Here is a 17,049-nt window from a genome sequence, read left to right as displayed (position 1 = left end):
GCGACGCCGCTCGACCCTCCCTCCGCCCCGGCGCTGGTGGAGGCCGCAGGGCCCGGGCGAGGCGCTCGCGGGGTCGCGCGGGCGGCGCGGCGTGGCCTGGGCGGGACGACGGGGCAAGCCTGGGCGGGAGCGGGCGCGGACGGGGCGGCGAGCAGAGGTGCGGAGGCGCTGGTGCTGCTCCTCGCGGACTTCGACGACTCCTTCCCGCGCGTCGTGGCGTGCATGGCGTGGGCTTGGGAGGGAGGGAGAGCGGCGCCGGGGCTGCAGAGAGGGGCGGTGGCGAGCAGAGCCGGTCGGTGGCGAGACAAGCAGAGCAGGCTTGGGCGGTGAGGGGGGGGGGGGCAACGACTGGATGTCATTCGACCCCCAGCCTAAAAATTATCGTCAGTAGCCCCCCAAGGGGCGAAAAAAATCCCTTCTGGGGGGGGGGGGGGGGGGGGGGCTCAACGGCTGGAGATGCCCTAAGACTACCCATAGTGGGGGGTAACTTCTTGCTAACATATGGGTAGTCTAATATAGCAAAAGTTGTGCCGCAATTGTTGAGTAGACTTGAGGATGTTCAGGATGGATTCAGTCCAGGGCAGTGAATATACAGACCTGATAGTGGTATGCCTCCCAAAGCCAAACATCGGAAGCATAATGTTTGAACGAGGTACGGCATGGAGCACAAGGGCATCCGTTTTTTCACCAGGAGTTCCAAGACCAGGGCTTCTATTCATACAGACAACATTCTAAGCTGTAATTCAGCCATGATACCATAACTTCTCTCACCATGCATAGATAGGTGGTGGAGAAAAGCTGCCAAAAAGATCAATTACATGCTTCCTCCGCTTGTCAAACAACCTTCCTGGGCATCCAAGAAATATGCTCCCAATGTGCACAACAGGTGACTTGCAGGATCTTCATTTTCAGCAAAACTCTTGAGCGGCAAAATCATGCTCGTAATTTCAAACATATGAAGTTCACTACTCTGTGCGTAGGGTCCTGACTTGTTGCACTGCCTTATCATTGAGTCCAACATTCAGATGGGCTTGTCAGTGACTTTGTTTGTGTAGGTTGCCACCTTACCAACATCATGATCATCAAAACAGCATAACGTGAGTCCTTGGAGGATTCTGAAATCATGTTTTCATTGCCTCCAGCGCATGTAGGGAGCAACTTATTTTATTCCTGACATCTAAGCATCAGACAGCTATGCTGACTTGCGCTTCACTGCTGGACAAACTGGTGACTACATCCAAATGCAGCAACTGGAAGCATGACGGCCAGGCGCAGTTCAATCCACCAACAGGGGCTTCACTGCTATACAATTTGTAGCAGAATCTCTTTTCAACTTCCCTATGGAGAAAGGAAATTACCACGACAGTGACACAGAACAGGGGCTTCCAGACAACCAGAAACTTCTATGGCACAAGTTCACTCTTCCCCCAAAACCACAACAAAACTTAATGCCTGCAAATGAACCCAATCACCCACACGCCCACATTCAAGACCTTCCAAGTGTTGCTAGGGCACTCTTGACTGATTTAACCATTTCCCATATCTCCAACTGGTATGATAATCCATCTTGATCTCTTTTCAGGGATGTCTAGAAAATATTATGTTTTAGAAGAGCGCATTTCTAGATGTATCAGTTAACTGGCATAGAACCTTCAGCATCAGAAAGGCAACAGTTATCTCCATTACCATATTTATTACTGTTTTCTGGCAGTGACGGCTCCTTCACATGAACAAATACGTCTTCTGTCATCACAGGAAAGGACCAACTGAGGATTCAACCTGTAAGGTAAACAACAGCAGTGTTAGACATTTGGTCCCAAACACAATATCGTCTGAAGAGTTGTACATAATAGTAAATATAATAATTAATAAATAACACAAAATGCACAAAACAGTGAACAGAAACACAAGAACATGAATAGGAGAAAAACAGTACACTCCATGGCAATCTCAAGCTAGAATCAGTTTGTAAGGAGGGCTATATGAGGTGCCGTGGGTTTCAAAAGCAAGCAATGAGTATTTTCTCTACCGCTCCCCATTTACTGTTCCTGTCACGGTGCCAACCTCCCGTCACCAATGGTTATAATCTACAATGCCAAACCCTGACTCATAACAGATAAAGTTGTTGAAGATCATAGCCTACAATCTGTACCCTCTTGCAAATCGTACATGTGCCCCACAAGTACAACTGTGGGTGGTATTACAGGAAAAGTTAATACCATTCTCAAGATATGTCTGCATTCCTTCTTATGCTTCATGAAAGTAAAATATAAGGCGAAATTATCAAAACACAAAGCTAAATAACATTTGCCTAGAGATATGGGATTTTTTTTTCCTTCTGTAGCTCATCAACTAATCTCCCCGCATCTGACATGGAAACAAACGATAACAGTGTGTCTCTAAAACTAATGGGGTGACACTGAACAGAAATAAACCATGAACCTTTAGTTGTTTCCTACTGCACTCCTGAAGCAGTAAGCCAGTAACACTTGTTGCTCAATAAAACCCCATGGTTTGCAACATATGGTCTGTACAGTTAAATTGTTCTCGGTTTCTCTCAGAGAGATCCAGCCACATCTCATCCACCAAAGAAGTGCCAACTTCTAAGAAGTCCAAGAACCTCAAGATCAAGATGCATGTGTGTGTATAGTCCAGGAGGGGGGGCTAGAATCCTTGATCATGCATGGTCTTATCAGATCCTGCTGGACTGTAGAATGGCAGAAGACGTCTTGAATACAATTCAGATCAGATTGTGACTTCAGTTATCCAAGCAAGCATGCCTTGTAACAATATTTAAGAAACTACTATTAGTTCGCACCTGCCAAAATGCTAATAATATGTCCCAAGTCCATAACATGTTAAAGCCACATTCAGATAAGGTTACTGTGGCAATTAATCACCATATCCAGGACTGTCCACCAGAAATTAAATAATGCTCAAGCAGTGTTCATAAAATTGCTAGGCGCTAGATGCAAGGCCAGACCGTCAGGCAATGGTCGAGCCGATTTTGTCAGAGGTTGAGCTGTGGAAGATGACAGTGCAAAGGCGCTTCGCAGTCTCCCGCTTCATATTATGCCTCCTGATGTAGGGGGTGTGTAAGAGGGAGGGTCTGTCTCCTCCCTCTTCTTTTTTTTGTAGATTAGAGTAGGCTTATCTTTCTAGCTTCAGTTTTAGCCTTCGTTTTTGCTTTGGTTGTTGTACTTTGCGCCTTACCAGCATGCTTCTTCTAGATTCTAATATACAATGATGACACACATTTAGATGTGTGATTCACAGTAAAAGAGATTGCCTAGTCCGCCCTACGCACCACCTAGGCAAGGGGGATGGAGAGGAGACAAAGAGCAAGGAGGGCCTGGGACGGAGACAAGGAAAGGGAAGGGGAAGTTGAGGGCATCAAACTCAACAGCGACAAGGAGGCTCACCCTCAAGGCCTTCTTGCTTTGCTAGGGTTGCTTCCTCTTTAAATGGTTCAACTCAACCAGGACACTCAGGTGGTGAAAACATCCCAATGAGCCTATACCGCCCATCAGACCATCTTCCACACCACTATTGAGCTCAAACTCTTCCCGTGACCTTGTCTTCCTCCAGCCACAGATGTGTCGTGGCCCTTACCTCTGAGCTCCAATGAGGCCACTACAACACCTCAATACATGTCCATACACGACTGTGCCTACCTCACACAGAACTTGGCTGACTTTTAGAACACTAGACTCATTATATTACTAACCAGCCTTCTCCAACACATGGCAATATTAACAAGATTCTATAGTAAAACTAATTGGGTTCCCCAAGGCTTATTGAATATCCAAATATAAAGATAGAAAATTAACATACTACTAGGTTAATGAAGGTGCACTGTCAAGAATGAATGTTTAATTTAAAATAATATATACAGAGACTCGGCGTAACTTCTGCCGTGGATGAAGAAACTACTTGCCTCATGTTTGGTAAGCCATCACCAGATTGCTTCGGTCATTTGGAAAGCTTCAGAATGATCTCCGCTGTTTGACCCATCCAAGAATGATCTCCACAAGCTAGCAAAGCAATCATCTCCCACAGAACACAAGAGTCCAGCTTATCAAGACTCGATATGGGCTGATGGACTTAAAACGGGTAAAAGGGTAAATCCTTATAAATCCATATAGTCCAAGTGCCTAAACTTCCCAACCAACTTCTGTTCAAGAGTCAAGTCTGCAATCTGCTTTAAGCGTTCTATGGCATCAAAAGATCAAACTACCATCCATCTGATGTCACGAAGAGTCAAAGGAATGCTTTCCCTTCTCACAAACTGAGAAAGGTTTCCAGCACTAAGAGCTCATTCGGTTCACGCACCATACTCTCCAGCCAACTTCAGTAAACAAGTTGACCCACCCCAGATTGATCTCCATAGCGGACACGCTAAAAAGTGCTCTTGTGAGCACAAGCTCACATGCACCCTTTGTTACAGTAAAATCCGGAAAAAAAAATAAAAAAATGATTTTTACAACAAACATTGATGCCTATTCACATGCGTGCAAATTTTTGTGATGGAATGACAATCATGGAGGGTTCTGGGCAAAAAAAACAAAATTGATGCTCCAAAATGCTTTCAGAAACAGTCTTTTTGGAGCATCGATTTTGTTTTTATTTCCAAGACCTCCACGAATGGCATTCCATCGCGAAAGTTTGTAAGCATGTGAAAAAATACATCAATGTTTTTTAAATTGTTTAATATTTTTTTCGGATTTTACTGTAGCGAAGGATGCGTGTGAGATCATGCTCACAAACTCTGTGTCTGAGCACCCAAAATTCCACTGTATACTTGGGGCTAAATAGACCTAATCAGATTACCAGCTTATCTCCTACTCAAATCTGCACTGTGTTTCAAGCATCACATGGAAGAACACGACAAACTTCTGTCTGCTGCTTTCACACAAAACTCGGAGTGCTTTCCCCTTATCACGATCTGAGCAACATTTACTGTACAAGGAGCTCAGACACAACTCTTAAGTCAACACCCCATTCAAAACCAACACTGCTTTTGAGCATTGAAGTGAAGAATGCATCGGGGTTCCACATGCAAGAACACTGTTATGGACAGCCTCTTGTATCAGAGCCAATCACCGGGGCTTTCACTCCAAGGAGAATCCTCCATGTTAAAATCTGGTAGGTACTCATATCACAGACAGTGTGCTTCTTCAAATCTTTGGTTCTCTTGGGAGTTGTGTAACCATTGTTATTCCAGGGAGATCAAGGGCCGTGGCCTACATCAAATATGGTTCAGACCATATGCCGCACAAGCTTTCAGGAGGTTGCCAGGCCGATGCATCTACAACTGCTTCTCCCAATTGGTATCAGAAGGTAATCTTTATCTTCTAAACAAGTGTTTTCCTTAGTCAAAAAAACACTGTAGTGTGGTCACTAGTCAGAAAAAACACGGCGGTCCTTTCATGTTCTCCATCTGAGCAAAATCTTTCAAATCTAAGAGCTCATAAAGTTCAGGCACAGTACTCTGAATTACATCCATGATCCATTAGATGTTACTAGATCAGTCCAATTGTACTAAACTGAACTGCTGATTGATGTCTGGAAGCTGGAGATACCAGTGGGTAATACAGAACATGACCAACTTAACAGCTAACACATCAGCCACATAGAGAGCTAACCATGTGGGTAATTGGCAAACAATAGGAATCATGTCCCAGCCTTACTCATACAGCATCAATCCAGGAAAAAAATGGGAGAAGTGGCATGTTGATGCACACGCTACTGGTCTAATTTCACGGAGCAAGAGAGGCCATGTTACACCATCATCAATGCAGATCCAATATTAGTCAGGACTAATGGTAGTCACAACTTGCTTAAAAGAGCTCCTAGATCAACCTCTTCATGTGCAAGAATTGCCGATGCTGACTTCTAATATCTAACAACTGATAACTGATAAGTCTGTGAACAGACTCATTCTTCTCTAATATTTTGCAAGAGAACAGAGCCACCTAAGGCTTCATGCACCAGACAGACAATCCAAATATGCTAGAAAGTAACCAGCCTAATACTGTAAAAGCTTAACTAGAACTTACACAAAGGGCCAGAGCAAGAATTTTCTAATCGAGCTCGCACAAGGTCTGGAAGTTTGAATTCCTCAGGTCTGGACGTTTGAATTCCTCATAACGATCAAAATAAGCATCAAGACAAATACAAACTAAAAAACTGATGATGTAAACCAATTCAGATGAGACAGCTTATGCTGTTGAACAACCGTGGAGTTTAACAGCATAACTTACTACCCATAAGAAACGCAATCATTGTCCTAGATAACATATAGACTTGTCCACACTATTATGGTTTATAGAGATTTAAGGAGGTAATGTTTGTTCTCTTACAACAAATATCACTTACTGATCCCTATCTGCTGATAACAGCATTGGATCCACTACACATTCAAATATGCAGCAGTTGACATGAATCTAGCCAAACATATAATCACTACTTCAGACTTCCATTTTTACAGAAAATCTGCAGCAAACGCCTGAATAATTTGCTAATTATAAACATTAAAACCACCTTTGCATTAAGTGACTAACATCACCAACATAGTTTGACATGAGAGAAACCTACACTTGGTTATCACCAAGAGTGAACTTTACACACATGTACTACATGCACTATCTGTATCATCTCACATCAAGCTCATTAATTCATTGTGTAACCGCGTGATGGAAGTTTTTTTCTGTAAAAACATGCATTCAAAGTTTAGCAGTTAGACCCCCACTGCTTCACATTAAATTCAGAACACTTGCTCTATATGTGACACGACTAAGTCACTCTGATTTTCCAAAGTCGAAGCCACGTTAAAATAATTGCTAGTCATAGATCCATCTAACAAGGAAACCTGGATATCCTAGTAACATGCATAAATCTGGAGCCAATATGTAAATAGTAACAGGATACTGTCAGGACAAATATTATCAACTAACATAGAAAGTATAATTATTCCAAGCATAAAGAAGTCTGGAGTCTTAACACAAACAAGTAGGTAGATAAGATATTCTAAACCAGGTTATATGATAATTAACACCTAGAGGTGATTCTTTCTCCCCGGAATGTAGCAGCTGGGGTCTTAGCGGTACTGGAAACGGTTCTTCTCAAATGAGCCCCACGAAGATTCAGGAGGGTGCGAAGGACCTTTCTCAGAAACTCCCTGATAACAACACAGTACATTTTGAATAAAATAGAAAACAAAGAATGAATCTGATTAAGATTATACTGTTTTAAAAGATCATACCACATGTATATTGTATTTATCTCCATATTGAGTAGGGAAGGTCGCTTCAGGACTGCCCAGCTTCATCCCATGTGCTCCACCTTAGAGAGCAGATAGACATAGTACCATGAGAGCGAATTTTCTTTGTTCCATGAAATATAAAGTGTTAACAGCAATGCATCCAATGATGATATATTCAGGTAGTCTAGCCTAAGAGAAAATCACCATCTAGGATAACTCTGTTATGCTTATGTTTTGAAGATGATGTATGCTCTCATTGTTGACAAGAAACACTCCTGGTTTTGCTTTGTGGGTGGTATGGTATTAGAATTTATATTTTTTTATTGGTCCATTATCTTTTACTAGTAAAGGGGAGTATGCCGTCGTAATGGTTCAACCTCCCCTCCCGCGCTCCCCGTACAGTAAAAATTTCAGCCCACACGTGCATATTAGCACAATACAAGCAAGAAAACCCGTAAAACCATCGCACGCACGCACTACTAGGGGAAAAGGAAACTGCCGTAATCCATGCATAGACGACACACACACACACACACACACCTCGTCTCCTCCCAACCCTCGCTACAGATCGCGTCTCTCTCCCGGGAAAAGTTATTGCTGACCCTGCGACCGTAGGTTTTAGGTATCCCACCATCGCATTTGCCCTTTCGCCCCTCTGGTCGCAATCTCTATCACCAGTGAGATGCCCACGATGACCATCATGGCCTGATGCCCTTTCGGAACCCATCTGTTGGCGGCGCTGATCCATCTTCTGGTGCTGGATGCAACGGCCATGGCGAAGGAGAAGAATTCACCGTACACCAACACCACCGCCGGCCTGCAGGGGACCCATTGACCGCTGCCGTGGCCTTCAGGTCGGCCACGGAGAAGTCCTCGAAAGGCGGCGGGTCCAAGTGGATGCACGGCGTTGCGGCGAGCGCCATCATGAGCAACATCACTTCAATCATCATGAAGTGAACCAAAGTGCACAATGGTCCCAAAGAGTTTGACTCTTTGAATCAGAGGAAAATAAGGCTGGTTGCATGTGGCAATATTTTCTTAACCCGTGAGAAAAAGCAAGGATTTCACATACGATGTATGCTTGACCTCTCCATATTGGAGATTTCTACCACGTTGTTTGTCACTGCAATTTGATTTTTCTTTCTTCCGTAGCAACGCACTGTACTTACATCTATAGAAGAACACTCGGATATATATTGCTACAGCCTACAGGTGAAACTATGATGGTGAAAAAAGATTAGCTACATCAAATAAAGAGCTCCCTGACACTCAAACCAAATGGCAGCCCTGGACTATCTTGTTTCTGTCTTACGTGATGTTTTTATTTCCTGTACTAATGGAAACATGACTAAAGTTGTTGAAGGACACCGATGCATGTCTATTTCTGACCTTCATAATATGAATTAATGAATATCCTTTCTTATTGCTACCATGTGTGTTAGGACCATAGTTGTCAGTCTCCTCTTCACCGCCGCCACTTCCTTCGTTTTCATTTTAGCTTTTGGCTGTTGCACACCGCTGCCCAGGCTACCAATCCGTTGCCTTTCCATGGCAAGTTCCTTTGCTCCTTCGCCTCATCAATTCGTTACACATCTCTGTATCCTCCAGCGGCGGACATGGTGATGAAGAACTGCAGCAACGATGGAAGACCGATGATGGGGGGTTTGCGGAGGTACGAGTCCGACGATGTTCTTTATTTCTCAACATTTCCCTCAGTTCGCACTCTCTGCGTCTCCCCCCACCGGGGTCACCCAGTGGCGTCCGAGATCGCGTCCCGGCCATCGATCCATGTTGACCCCAGAGTAGATCCCAACCTTTGATTTGGGTCGACAACCCTGGGTCGTACAACACAGCACTGACCCGCGATCCGGAAAACTAAGATTAGGACATACATGGTTAGCTGGGTGGAAAGTGAGAAGAAAATAAATATGTGTGTGCACACGCAGGGCTATAGTGTATAGCTCTCATGTGGATGTATATGTTTGTTTTGAAGAATCACTACTATAGTGAGCTACGTTGCAGGGATACGTCACCTAACTGCCGTATCAGCGCAGGATACTGCACTAGGACGGGGATACGCCCAGATACGCGTGGGATACCCGTATCTCAACGTATCATGTTTTTGTGAATTAAAATAAAGAGAAAAAATAGGGATACGGCTGGGACACAGGGGGATACACCCAGGATACGTTTAAGCCTGTTACCACTCGATCTCCAGCCCAACAAAAGCCTACTCGCGATGGGTAAATAAACCTAATCGCTCGAGTCCAGCGTGCTGTCACCTGCAGCTGCCAAATCGTGAGGGCTGGAGCCGCATCTCCATACTCCCTTCCGCCGCCGCCGCTGCCGGCAGCACCTCGCAGCTCGCCGCCTGCCTCCGTTCTCGGTTCTCCAACTCCAAGTCAGCAAGTCTTCCTCATCCTGAATCTGTACGCAAGTAAGCTACTAACCTTCAATCTATTGCTTCAAGCTCTCTGTTTTTAAGCATGCTATGGATTAGTATTTAGGGGAGAACGAAGTGCATCTATTTATCTATTTTTCCAATGTTAGGGAATGGCGTGTAGGTCGAACAATCAATCCTCAGTAGCTCAATCCTCTGTTGCTCGTTCTGGGACTGGGTCTGGTAGTAACAGCGTTGATGATTCTGAGGAGAACCAATATACCAATCCTAAATATCCCCTATGGATTCATGTTACAAGATATAATGTTGGTGGTGAGTCTGGTCGTGGAGGAAATGCAAGATTTAAATGTCACTATTGTGATAGAGATTTCCCAGGGAGTTATTCAAGAGTGAGAGCACATCTTTTGAAGACTTCAGGTTCTGGTGTTAAGATATGCAACAAGATTGCTCATCCTGTCATCGGTCCTCGAGCAACTTCGCAAGGAAGACCGTGAAGCTAATTAAGCTGCAACCAATACCGCACCAAAGAATCAATTAATCAAACTTCCTCCTTATGAAAATCCGAGTTTGCCATCAACAAAGAGAAGAAAGGGAAAGCAAACCAACATTGTTGATAGTTTTACTGCTGAAGAGAGACACATTGCTGATTCTCATATTGCAAGAATGTTCTATACAGGAGGTTTGCATATTAACCTTATAACTGTGTTGTACTGTCGTACTGTACTACTATTGTTCACTTTTCAAGGATGTTAATTTTGTATTATTGTTGGGCACTTTTATTTTGCAGCTCTTCCCTTCAATTTGGCAAGAAACCCAGAATATCGTGCCTCCTACAGTTATATTGCAAACACAAAATTGGGTGGATATGTGCCTCCATCATATGATGCATTGAGGACCACACTTCTGCAAAAGGAGAGGTTACATGTTGACAAGATGCTTGAGCCTATTAAGTCCACTTGGCCCTTCAAAGGAGTGAGTATAACAACTGATGGGTGGTCTGATCCTCAAAGGAGGCCTATATTAAATTTCATAGCTATGACAGAGGGTGGTCCAATGTTCCTAAAAGCACTCAATACTGAAGGAGAGGTTGTTTTACATTCTGTCTTGGTTTTTTGTGTTGTGCTTGTGCAAGTCTCATTGTTGTTGTTGCTGAATTTTTTTAGCCTTTATTTGATGTAGATGAAAACCAAGGAGTTTATCTTCGATAGGTTGAAGGAAGTAATTGAAGAGGTTGGATCGAAGAATGTGGTCCAAGTTGTCACTGACAATGCAGGAAATTGCAAATATGCTGGTTTGAGAATTGAAGCGCATTACAAGAACATTTTCTGGACTCCATATGTTCAACCATTTCAGCAAACTCAAATTTTTGGCAATTGCAGAGACAAGATTTGCAAGTCTCCATATCATGCTGAAGAGGTTAATGTTAGTCAAGCCATCACTTGAGAAAATGGTTCTTTCCGATGAGTGGAATAATTACAAAGAGGATGATTTAGAGAAAGCAGCATATGTGAAGCAACTGATTATTGATGAGGTGTGATGGGGTAAAATCAAGTTTATTATTGCCTTCACTGAGCCCATTTACTCAATGATAAGGGTAGCCGACACAGATAAGTCTACTCTCCATCTGATCTATGAGATGTGCGACACCATGATAGAGAAGGTGAAAGTCGCCATCTATCGGGAGGAAAGAAAGGAGCATTGGGAAGAATCACCATTTCATGATGTTGTTCATGATATTTTGATAGTTCGCTGGACCAAGAGTTACACCCCTCTCCATTGTATGGCACACTCTGTGAACCCAAAGTACTACACTTCAAGCTGGATTGAGGAAGTCCCTGGTCGTGTAAGCCCTCATAACGATGCTGAAATCACTGAAAACAGGAACAAATTCTTTAAGAAGTTCTTTACAAATCAAGATGACATGAGGAGAGTAAAGCAACAATTTGCTGATTTCTCTCTTTGTATGAATGCATTTGAAGATCCGGAAGCAATAGAGGATAGGGCTCACTTCGATCCAAAGCAGTGGTGGGGTACTTATGGAGTTCACACCCCAGAGTTGAAAGATTTAGCCTTGATGCTACTCGGGCAGCCATCATCATCTTCTTGCTGTGAGAGGAACTGGAGCACATATTCTAATATCCGTAGCTTGAAGAGAAATAGGATGACTCCTGAACGAGCTGAGGATTTGGTGGGAGACGAATAAGCTTGACGCCTCGCCTTCAACAACACATTTACTTCATATTTCTATTTCCATTCTCATGTTCTTTTTATTTAATCTGTAATGCACTATTGAACAATTGTCATGTGCTGGTGTGTGAACTACTGGACTACTTTGTTGTGTGCTTAATCTCTTTTAAATGGTGTGTGCTTCATTGCTTTTATCTATGTATCAACGCTTCAACAATTCAAATAAGGGCGCCATATTTCTTGGAGGTTTGGGTAAGTTATTTTGTTGATTAACAATGAGTAAACCTTTTCTGGACGTTCAATGTCTGAGTCATGCTGATGTGTTGTGTTTGTAATTGCAAGGAATACAAGGACTGCATACAAGGAGTGGAGTCGGGACATGATAAGGCAGCAACTTCTTCAGATAACCCTCAATGAAACAAGATCAGGTTACTTCATAAGCATCAATTTTCTCATCCTCTAAAAAATTGTGTTTTGGTGCTGATTTTTTTATGCATTCATACATATACTCGCCGTATCCCCGTAAGCCTATTTTCAGAAAATGCCGTTTTCCCGTATCCCCGTACCATGTAACGTAGATAGTGAGCAAGAATGAACCCAGCAAAATAAACACCCGAGGTTAAAATGATAAGTTTACATGTAGCAATAGGTTAATGGGCTTCCACTTAACTATACAGTTTGATACGAAAACTTGTTTGGTCAGCAAGAAAAAAAAATAGTTCTGTCCATGTGGTTATCTCTATTTTTGATTTGGGTATACTTTTTGCTGCTAGATAGCAAAGCAAAACAGACAGTGGAATGAGCTGTTGCTCATGTTGACGCAGAGCTGGGACAACTTTTAGGATCAAAGTGGGAGAAAGAAAGGGAGGTATAGAGCCACTGGATAGATTTGGTGGCTGAATTTCATGGTAAGAAAGAATCAGTGCTTGTTCTGTTCTCATGGTGAAAATCACTTTACTTAATACAATCAGAATGTTATGTCAGATTATATACGGATGACAAACATGAATATAGAATCAGTTCTTATGGTGTTTCCTTGATTTAAGTCAAGGCACTCCATCACCCGTGTTGGATGTGTTATGCCCAATTTTGTTATTCAGCATTTGACATGCTTGATACTCCATTTCTATTGATAGTATGAAGTTACACCGGACAATTATGTATATATTTCTCTTGTGGTGAAGTGGAATTTCCATGTTTTTGGAACACTATCTAAATTATTTCTATACACATGAATTTTCACATGCATCGTGTTGCGTTCTGCAAGGAAAGAGACACAAGTGGCATGAGGTGATTGTCGAGTGGAAGCAAGTGTAAGGTGATATTGTTGCAACGGTCATAAGCCACATACAACGCACACGTCATGAATTACAATGATACGTTAACTAATGTAACTTCATCTCAGTTTATTATTCCATGGCCACGTACGGGCACTAAAGTAGTACAAAGTAAATGTTGAGGTAGGAAACTGCGAAAAGATCAGGCTGTAGCCACTAGCCAGATTAAATCTCGTTGATTCATTTCGTGAGGCTGATATGTAACATGTTGTCTTCTTAATAGTGTGTGGGGGGGGGGGGGCACTTCTCATTATTTTTTTAAAGCATGTAAGCGAGCTACAGGATAACTGATAATATTCTGGTAACAGAAAATAACATGATTTCCATCCATATACCAGCAGTAAAGAGAAAACATCCACACATGCATTTTGGACGCATACTAAGTACAAAATTCGGCATGGTTTTAACTCCTTTTAAAATTTGTATACCCAGAAAGACTGGCAAACTTGAGAAGGGCCCAGCATATGAACTGAAGACCCTCCACGTATACTATCTAAAAACATATATTTTGTGTATGTAGTTATAATGTAAATATCACCTTGTCAGATATAAGAAGACAATTTCTATTAAAAATGAAAATGCGGGAGATCCTGCTTAAAAAAATTACCAATCATAAATCAAGACATTTCAACGCAAAATTCTCTACATATTGGGAGCCATGTCATTGTAGGGTAGTAATCGGTGGGCACAAGAAACTGCCACGTAGGGTTAGACCCCGGACAATGGGATAGGCAGTGGCTTTAATGAGCCTAAGATGGCTACTTTTCCTAGCCTTGCCCATCGAGTTAGGCCTTTGAATTTAAATATGAGTGTCAGAGTGTGTGCCTAAATTACGAGGTAGTGAAAGTGCGAATTAAGAAAGCATTAAAGTAGAAGACATTAGACAAGGTATATCATATCTCTTGTATTGCAATCTATCCCTAGTTGTAAGAGCATCTCCAACAGCTCACCAAAAAAACTCACCCTATAATCACCTACTGGGGCTCCCCAATAATATTTTTCTGGTTACCGGGGATGAACGCTCCAGCAGATCCCCAACAAAACTTCCTCAATAACCAACCTGACATACGGGGCCCACTTGCTGACCGGTAAAGCGACGGTGTGGCGGTGCTCCGGCGGCTATGGCGGCGGTCTGACGATAGTCCAGTGGGCGACAGTCGACTGTCCGACGGTGTGCCGGCAGCAATCCGGCGACGACAGCGGCTGTCCAGCGGTGGGGCGGCTGTTCGGCGATGGTCCGTCAGCAGCAGCGGCAGTCTGCGCCGTGGCAGCTGAGCGGCGGGGGTCCGGTGGCCATTTAGCGGAGCGCTGACATCGCTGTACAGGGGATCATATTGGGAGAGGGCCAACTCGCCCTCCATTTAGGGAAAGATGGGTTGTTTTATTAGTGATCACCAATGATTTATTGGGGAAAGGGAAGCTGTTGGAGCACAGTTTTTGGCTCAACTCCCCCAATACCAGGAAATTATTGGGGAATGGGGAGCTGTTGGAGATGCTCTAAGCAGGCAATCTATCAAGGCAAGAAAGAAAATAGGATGGCCTTGTGCCCTCCCCCCGTCTCATGTGCAACAGTAGCACACTAGCGGCATCCCTGTCGTCCCAAATTTCCTATGGCACCGATCACGCAAGCAGAGAAGCTCCCCCCCCCCCCCAAGGCAACCAACTATTTGCAATGTGTCAATCCAGAAGTTCACACTGGCACGCATAAAATGTTCAGTAGTAGCATTAATGTGTTTCCAATATTAATTGACAACTAGCATCTCCAAACAAATTAAGTAATTGGCTGATGTCCTGTTTCTTAGAAACCCATGCAAAGTGCTGGCTAGCAGATTCCTAACTCAGGATTGCTGATAATACACAACCCTACCATATGCGCATGTACAACTTCAAACCCAGAAAAAATATGACAGTGAAAAAGGAAAATATGTCGAATGGATAACTGAAATTTACAAACACTGTAGAAGATCCCAATAACATACCTGTGCCCCATGGTCTGCCATCAAAATTAGCTAATTCGGCCCGCATTTGTTGAAGTTCTTGTGCCATCGAAATCATACTCTTTTCCATTGCTTTCCTTTGTTCCACCAACTCGAAATTCCCCTTCTGCTCCAATTCACATGCATTCCTGCAAACAATACAATTATAGAAACCAATGATACTCGAAGTTTCCAGTCCCCAAACAATTTACTGGGATAACTAAGAGTCAGGTCCAGCAAAAGAGATGGTGTGTGTACCTTGCATGAGTAAGTTCCAGTTGAAGGCCCTCAATCTCTGCTTTCAGCATAGGTAGCTGTTGTTTATCAGATCTCTCCCTACTCAGCTCCTGCATGAGTGATGCAGCCTTTGCAGAGAGTTCTTTCCTAACAGCAAGGAGCTTCTCGATTTCACCACGAAGATGCACAACCTCATCTCTCAAAGGCTCATTTGATCTAAGTTCAGCTTCAAGCTTCCTTCTCTTGTCAACGAGCTCGCTGATATAAGCTTCCTTCTTGGCATTAATCTCTGCGATGATCATGTTAAGGTGACGGACCTCCTCCTTTCCGGCTTGCAACTCCCTGTGCAACTCCATCCGTTCCTCAGCTAGAGCATGACGATCAGCCATAAGCCTGCGGAAATCAACCTCGTGCAACTGAATTTCTTCCTCTAGGACATCCGGGTGAGAGCGAGGAGCCACCCTCATGAGCGGCCTTTCGTGAATCTCAGGGTAGGCTCTACGATCCTCAATCACACGAACTGCAGGATAGGTTCTGCGATCTTCGACTACACGGATCTCATGATGGCCCCTACGATCATCAACCACTCGGATGCCAGGATGATGACCCCTGCGATCCTCAGCCACACGGGCGTCAACATAGCCCCTTCCATCTTCGACAAAACGACGCGGCAGGCGATCTCTTCCTGACATGATGATTCTAGGTAACCTGGTGGCCTGAAAGCAGCATAAGAAATGAACATCGAACCAATGTAAATCCACCTCTGTTACCAAACCAAAAGCGGATCTAGATGGAAATTTGTGGAGAATAGTTAACTTGGGATTAAGTAATCGCTGGATGATCCAAAAGCTCCTACCTTCAGAAACCAATGTCCAAGGTTTCGGACGGGGTGAATATGGCAGGGACGTGACGAGGTGGAATGGGAACGGCGATGGTGGCGGCGACGCGCGTGAGAGGTGGGTTAGGGTTTGGGCCGTGAGGCGTCGGCGGCGACGCGCGTGAGAGGTGGGTTAGGGTTAGGGCCGTGAGGCGTCGGCGACTACGCTCGGCAGCAGCGTAGCGCGGTAGACTAGAGAAGATTTTTAATGAGCCGGGATTGGGGCTCTGGTAGGTCAGAGCAAGAGATTGGTTAGGTCATGGGACCTTATTTTCGAAACTTTGTTTGTTTGTTTTTTATAAAATGCAAAACCTTAGGTCACGAGACTCGGAAGGAAGAGGGCAGTGCCCAGTATGTAAGATTGGAGCGAAAGACATTAAAGCATCTAGTGTTCAAGTGTAGCCGAGCAAAGCACGTATGGAAAGCACTAGGCATTCATGAATTAGTTGAGAGATCTTGTCTTGTTCATCGTCCAGAACGGTCTGTCTTAGAGGAATTGTTGTACTCGAGCCATGATTAGTCATTGGTTTTGGGACAGGCTCCATTGCTAGAGCTTGTTGCGGTGGCCTGTTGGTATCTATGGTGGGAGAGGAGGCAAATTAGCCGTGATATTCAGGTGCAGTCCCCAGCAAGATCTGCGATGGCAATCAAAGTGTTATCCTCAAATTTCATGTATGTTGAAGTCCCTCATACAAGGTTGAGAAAGGATAGATGAGCTCCACCAACAGATGATTGCGTTAAGATAAATGTTGATGCTTCTTTCGACCCAG

At 43.8% G+C, this 17,049-nt stretch overlaps 1 protein-coding gene across 4 annotated transcripts; it reads right to left on the bottom strand.

The window, feature by feature from the left end:
* Nucleotides 1-516: 516 nt before the first annotated feature.
* Nucleotides 517-16,538, bottom strand: LOC123110964 (protein FLX-like 3). Of its 4 annotated transcripts, XR_006453908.1 has the most exons (7): nt 16,259-16,538; nt 15,424-16,118; nt 15,169-15,314; nt 7,265-7,344; nt 7,058-7,180; nt 1,687-1,779; nt 517-1,588 (listed from the first exon to the last, which is right to left on the bottom strand). XR_006453908.1 is itself a non-coding variant. In XM_044531623.1 (6 exons), the coding sequence occupies exons 2-5, from the start codon at nt 16,092-16,094 to the stop codon at nt 7,100-7,102; spliced, it is 978 nt and encodes a 325-aa protein (XP_044387558.1). In that variant the 5' UTR covers nt 16,095-16,118; nt 16,259-16,538; the 3' UTR covers nt 517-1,779; nt 7,058-7,099. The 4 variants fall into 4 exon arrangements, 3 of the variants coding, with proteins under 3 accessions (XP_044387558.1, XP_044387559.1, XP_044387560.1); XM_044531623.1 differs by having other exon boundaries at nt 517-1,779; XM_044531624.1 differs by having other exon boundaries at nt 517-1,779; nt 16,219-16,516.
* Between the last annotated feature and the right edge of the window lie 511 nt (nt 16,539-17,049).

The sequence above is a fragment of the Triticum aestivum genome, chromosome 5B, assembly GCF_018294505.1.
Source record: "Triticum aestivum cultivar Chinese Spring chromosome 5B, IWGSC CS RefSeq v2.1, whole genome shotgun sequence".
NCBI lineage: Eukaryota > Viridiplantae > Streptophyta > Magnoliopsida > Poales > Poaceae > Triticum > Triticum aestivum.
The sequence above is the reverse complement of the archived record's forward strand: the minus strand, read 5'-3'. Positions and strand labels throughout refer to the sequence as shown.

Bases quoted from the DNA above. Each gene is read 5' to 3' on its own strand.
- LOC123110964 (XM_044531623.1), bottom strand. From the start codon at position 16,094: ATGTCAGGAAGAGATCGCCTGCCGCGTCGTTTTGTCGAAGATGGAAGG. The intron at 15,315-15,423 runs GTACACACACCA...TATTGTTTGCAG, and splicing joins CTGGAACTTACTCATGCAAG to GAATGCATGTGAATTGGAGC. The intron at 7,345-15,168 runs GTATGTTATTGG...CTGCTCTCTAAG, and splicing joins TGGCAGACCATGGGGCACAG to GTGGAGCACATGGGATGAAG.